The sequence below is a fragment of the Argentina silus genome (genome assembly GCF_951799395.1).
Source record: "Argentina silus genome assembly, chromosome: 2".
Taxonomy (NCBI): domain Eukaryota; kingdom Metazoa; phylum Chordata; class Actinopteri; order Argentiniformes; family Argentinidae; genus Argentina; species Argentina silus.
In genome coordinates, this window is record NC_139656.1 from 3,063,414 (window position 1) to 3,069,413 (window position 6,000).

The 6,000-nt window shown below is 39.5% G+C and overlaps 1 protein-coding gene across 1 annotated transcript; it reads left to right on the top strand.

Moving 5' to 3' along the window:
• Nucleotides 1–3,021: 3,021 nt before the first annotated feature.
• LOC310821911 (odorant receptor 131-2-like) lies at nucleotides 3,022–3,984 on the top strand (the record flags this gene model as incomplete). Its single annotated transcript, XM_083694187.1, has 1 exon — nucleotides 3,022–3,984. One exon carries the CDS (start codon nucleotides 3,022–3,024, stop codon nucleotides 3,982–3,984), a length of 963 nt encoding a protein of 320 aa, XP_083550313.1.
• Between the last annotated feature and the right edge of the window lie 2,016 nt (nucleotides 3,985–6,000).

Sequence of the window (6,000 nt, forward strand, 5' to 3'; positions counted from 1 at the left end):
CTGTTGTTATACAAACAAAAGTCCGCCTCCGTTGTGCTAGTGTGGCGAGGCCGACAGTCAGAATTCAATCAGCGTGTGAGCTTCGGACAAGGAGAATCTGCTAGAGTATGGAGGCTCCAGTTTCCACTTCGGGGTAATCTTCAGCACACTCAGTCCTGCTCCGGTCCTTCAGGTGTTACGCTCCGCAGCGGGGAATGACCGTTGTACTGCTCCAGGGAGCTCTTTTTATAATTTGCAACGGGGCTTTCCTTTACCCCCACCCTTTCTTATCTAGTTAATTTTGTCAGGCATAGAATTCGACCTAGTTCTCAGTCAAGCATAGAATTCGATCTAGTTCTCAGTTAAGCATAGAATTTGATCTAGTTCACAGTCAAGCATAGAATTTGATCTAGCTCACAGTCAAGCATAGAATTTGATCTAGTCACAGTCAAGCATAGAATTCGATCTAGTTCATAGTCAAGCATAGAATTTGATCTAGTTCACAGTCAAGCATAGAATTTGATCTAGTTCACAGTCAAGCATAGAATTTGATCTAGTTCATAGTCAAGCATAGAATTTGATCTCGTTCATTCAGTCAGCACTCTGAGTTCGCCCCCATGCTTAGTCATGGGTATAAGAGCACCTGTTGTTATGTCTACTAGACATACTTATCACTCTCATGCTTAAACATGGACTCAAGGATACTTTTTATTGTGGATTTCTGCAATCCTACACTATTAATCCTTTTTGTGCCAAACTAATCTAGGCATTTCTCAAAGTTAACATTTAGTACATATGGTATACAATCAACATTACCACACATGATTAGCCTACTTCAGTAATCATCCCTGAGTAAGAATTATACAGTCAAACATTAGTATGGTGGCCTACTTCAGTAATCATTTCTGAGTAAGAATTATACAGTCAAAAATTAGTGCATTTGGTTGCCTACTTCAGTATCAGTTAAACCGTTATCACCACTAGGTCCAACCAGATATGTTGACCCGGAGTCATACACTACCCTTATAATTTCTCTTATTCAGTTTTGCCTTTTGCACATATTTGAACTCATTTATCATTAACCAATTATATATATTTGACTCAACTTATCATTAATCAGTTACACTCTTTTGAATCAACTTATCATTAATCAGTTTCACACATTTGAATCAACTTATCATTTCAGTTTCACACTTTTGAATCAACTTATCAGTTACACACTTTTGAATCAACTTATCATTAATCAGTTACACACATTTGAATCAACTTATCATTCATAAGCAGTTATGCAGTTGCATCTATTTGAAGGATAGATCAAAGATAAAATGTGTTTCAGGAACATCCGCAGCCGCGGTGTCCCTCGTCAGGTTGGGCCCCCAGCTGCTAAGCTTTTTCTCTTTCTAGCAGTGTCATGGTGATTCACCAAGGTTGCTCTCAAACCTCGGGCCAATCCTGCTGTGCTTAACTGGGTAACGTTGGGAATGGTGTTTAGGCCGGGAAAAGGCCATACTAATCTCGCCCTCGGCGACAGGCCCAGGACAGGCGAGCTCTGCAAAGGGTGGTACGCCTGGCAGAAAAGACCATGGGAGCTCCAACCCCCCCTCTCCATGTCCTGTACACCAGGAGGTGTAGGACCAGAGCCTACAGGATAATGAAGGACCCTCACCACCCGAAAAACGGACTGTTCCAGCTGCTGCGGTCATGCAAACGCCTTCGCTGTCATGCAGAAAGAACAGAGAGGCTAAGACTGAGTTTCTTCCCCCATGCCATCAGGATCATCAACGATGACCCCACCAGTGCCCCCCTCAAGTCACTCACACACTCACTGACATCATAACACATATGCACACACGTAATTATCCATTGCAGACTCATCTACCACTGTAATTATCTGTACTGTAAACCTGCCATTTCTATTGTATATAGCCATTCCATTGCGTACATTGCTTTACCGCTGTTTATACTGCTTATACTGTTTATACTGTTTATACTGTTATACTGTTTATATTTTTCTATTTTATTTTATTTTATTTTAAAACGTATTGTTGCACTACTCTGTGGCACTGTCACTTTTGCATTTCACTGTATCCTTGTATGCACGTGACAAATAAAGAATCTTGAATCTTGAATCTTGAAACTACCAAGCAAATCTATCTATCTATCTTTAAACCTTTTCCACTACCAAAATAACACTTTTCACACCCACAAAGTTTCTTCTGGAACTTATTTTTCTTGTTAGTGGACTTGCTTTTTAACACACTCCGACACTCACACATGGGCATGCACACACACACACACACACACACACACACACGCACACGCACATGCACACACACACACATGCACGATCGCATGCACGCACACACACACACACGCACACGAACACACACACACACACACGCACGATCGCATGCACGCCCACACACACACACACACTGTCTAAAGGCTGTCCCACTCCCCCAATGCTTCTCTGTAATTGGTGACCAGACGGACACGTGTGATGCCGTTATGTGGGTTTAAGGAGGAGTTTCTTATATGAGGTGGGTGACAGGCAAGCCCACCAGATCATACTATAGCTGCTCTTTAACCTGGGCAGAACCCTGCAAAGCATGAAGCCTTAGTTCACTGTGAGTATTTCTTCTACCCAGTCCATTTGAGTGGAAATGATTTAGGAGATCTACAAGGTGCTTTATCTGAATTCATGTGAACCAAATAGGGAAAAGGTGCAGAATCAAAAACTAAGTGGTGATTTTCTTTTTCTTTTCTCTTCACAAAAGCCTCTGTTTCAATTAATTAATGTATTTATTTATTGTGTATACGTTTCTATTGGTATTTACAATTTGTGCAGTGACATAAATTATTTAGGCCAAAATTCACGGTACACAATCAATACTTTTAGAATAATCATGCATAGTGCTAATGAACATTTGCTTGAAAGTTATGTCTAATTGTTCAGTGCGGGAAATATGTACCTAACAGATGTACTATATAATATATGTATTTTTCTACATCTATGTATGTCTCCTCAGATGCTTCACAGACATGTCAAATACAACACAACCCCAGGACAACATTACAGTCAGTCAGCAGTATGAAGGGCAGGTGGTGAAAGGACTTTATGGATTCTTGACAGTGTCACCGTGTCTCGTCTTCCTGTTCATCAATGGAGTGATGTTGTTCTCACTGAGGAGCAAGCCAGTCTTTCGTGAGACCTCTCGCTACATCCTGCTGTACAATCTCCTCTTTGCTGACACCTTTCAGTTGGCAGTAGGTCAGCTGCTTTACATATTGGCCACAGCCAGACTGTACATGATACGTTATATATGTTTGATTTTTGCCATGTTAGGTATGATCTCTACTCGCATCTCCTCTCTCAACCTGGCTGTGATGTCACTGGAGAGGTATGTGGCCGTGTGCTTCCCATTGAGGCATGCTGACATTGCCACCATCAAGAACACATTTGTGGCCATCGCTGTGGTGTGGCTCCTGTGCTCCATCAACACTCTCATTCGTATTTTTATGTTACTGGTTCTAGAGTCGATACCCATGGGTCAGTTAATGCAGGACTACTGCTCTAAAGAAAAGATTTTCCAGCTGAAAGTATTTGCTGACATAGAAAAAGCATTCACTTGCATCACTTTTATATCGGTGGGTGTTTTAATCCTGTGGTCATATATTGGTGTGATGATGGCAGCCAAGACTGCCTCCTCTGACAAAGCTTTCAACAGTAAGGCCCGTAGAACACTGCTGCTGCATCTGGTACAGTTGTTCCTCATTCTCTCCTCCTCCCTGGTCTCTACAATACTGTCAGCCTTGAATAGAAAGGTGGACAGGGTCACAATGGTGCGTATTCATTATGTTCTGTTTCTAACCCTTGTTAACTTACCCAGGTGTCTGAGCTGTCTCATATACGGTCTGAGAGATCAGACAATCAGACCCATCCTCATGTACCACCTCTCTTTTGGACTCAGACGTTCAGTTATGCCAGCATCGATTAAGCCTTAATTCCACATATAAGCTTTGTTTCACTGTTAGATATTTCAACACATTAATATGTCTATGGTGAATAAAGGTGTTGATGTGTATACAGTAGTGGTTGCATTTGTTTATCGCAATATAAGGCAGATTTGATTTTGAATTACATATTATAAACTTTATAGTATACTGTAAATATGGTTGATCAGAGAGTGAATGCAGATCTAGATTCCATTTTGAGTTGTGTCAGTCAGAATGTAGAATGCAGGAGGAGCTGTGCCCCATTACCATAGCTGGGCCATTACGACGTTCACCCGCAATTTCATGGAGTAAATCCAAGCCCATTTTAGGCTAAATGTCTCCTAGTCAGATCTTCTCTAATTGATTTATCATTCAGAGATTTTCCTTATTTAACCCTCTAGCACCCAATAGAATTCTAGAACGCTGCTGTAGATTACTGAGACTTTTCAAATTCCATGCTCATTTTATTACATATTATAGTAATATAAGTATTGTAATAACAAGTATTGCAAAAAAAACAAAGGAAAATGGACCACTACAAGTTTGTTTAGTTTTAGCCCATTTACTCCTAAAACGCCTGCTAAAAACGGCTATCAAAACCTATGGTATTCTAGGATAAATGTCCTTATCTCCTGAGGGATTCCTGAAAAAATACTAAGAATTGTCAACGTCTACAAAAACCTTAATATCTAAGCCTCTGTAGCACATAGAAACATGAAATAAATTGCATTTTAAAGGTAAGAATCACAGGTTGTATTAAAACATGCTCCCTTAGCACTAACATACAAACACATTTTTCAAAAAATCCTCAAAATCAGGGGAAGAAAAAATATATTTTATTTGATTTATTTATATTACAAATAACATTTTAAACATGCCAACACACAGACCAAGGCACCTTGGTATGAGAGAGAGGTGGAAAAGGAGTGGGGAGGGGTGGGGAAGGAGTGGGGAAAGTCCTGGAGGTGGAACTGGGAACAGTCTCAGTTTCACTATATCCTGAATCGAAGGACGTGGTGCATGAAGCACTCACGGTGCAAGTATTGCAAAAAAAAACAAAGGAAAATGGACCACTACAAGTTTGTTTAGTTTTAAAGGACACAATCTCCTCTTTAATATGACACCAAGTCCATGGCAGAATGATTTATATTTACTTATATATATGTATTATACTTATATTCATGTTGACTCCGTTTTAATTCAATGACACTTCTTATTTCATACTCTATTGACATTTGATAAATGTTTACAGATTGATGGTATCAGACATAAATTAGTAGAGCCACAGTTATCTAGCTATCTGCCTATATTTTATCATGACAGGATGGTTTGCAACAATGAATTCAAGTGATACAGCAAAGAAAGTCGCTGGAAATGTGTTTATTTGGTTTTACTACAAAGCATTAAGTTTGGTGCAAATCCAGCACATGCAATGCAGTTTCTGCACCATCTCTCGTGTGAAGAATAGTGGTAGCTGCATCAAGTTATGGGTATGTTCGTCACTGGCAGGGACTGTGGAGTTTGTCAGGAACAAGAGAAAATTATGAAATTTGCTGAGTTAGTAGTGACATCCTAATCTACACAGTGTGTAAATGATTCAGATGCAAATCAGAGACCCTATAAAAACAAAGATATTAATTCCAAAATTACATGAACTTTTATGCTTGCATTAAGATGGACTCAATTCAACTTACTGAGTGATTTGTTAATGACATTTTTGCTTTTTAGCTAATTTTAAGAGTGTCATAGCAAAGGATCTGAATACTTATGTACATGAGGTATTTCTGTATTTCAGTTTAAATAAATTTGCTGAAATTTCTAAAAACCTGTTTTCGCTTTGTCATTCTGGGGTATTGTGTGTGAATTGATGGCAAATTTTTATAACACAACAAAATGTGGAAAAAGTGAAGGGGTCTAAATACTTTCTGAAGGGACTGTGACTGCCTATGGCTCCTGGTCTGAGCATTGATAACTTTCTTATGATGACTGATGGATAGATTTGTATTTGTTGTAAGTCGCTTTGGA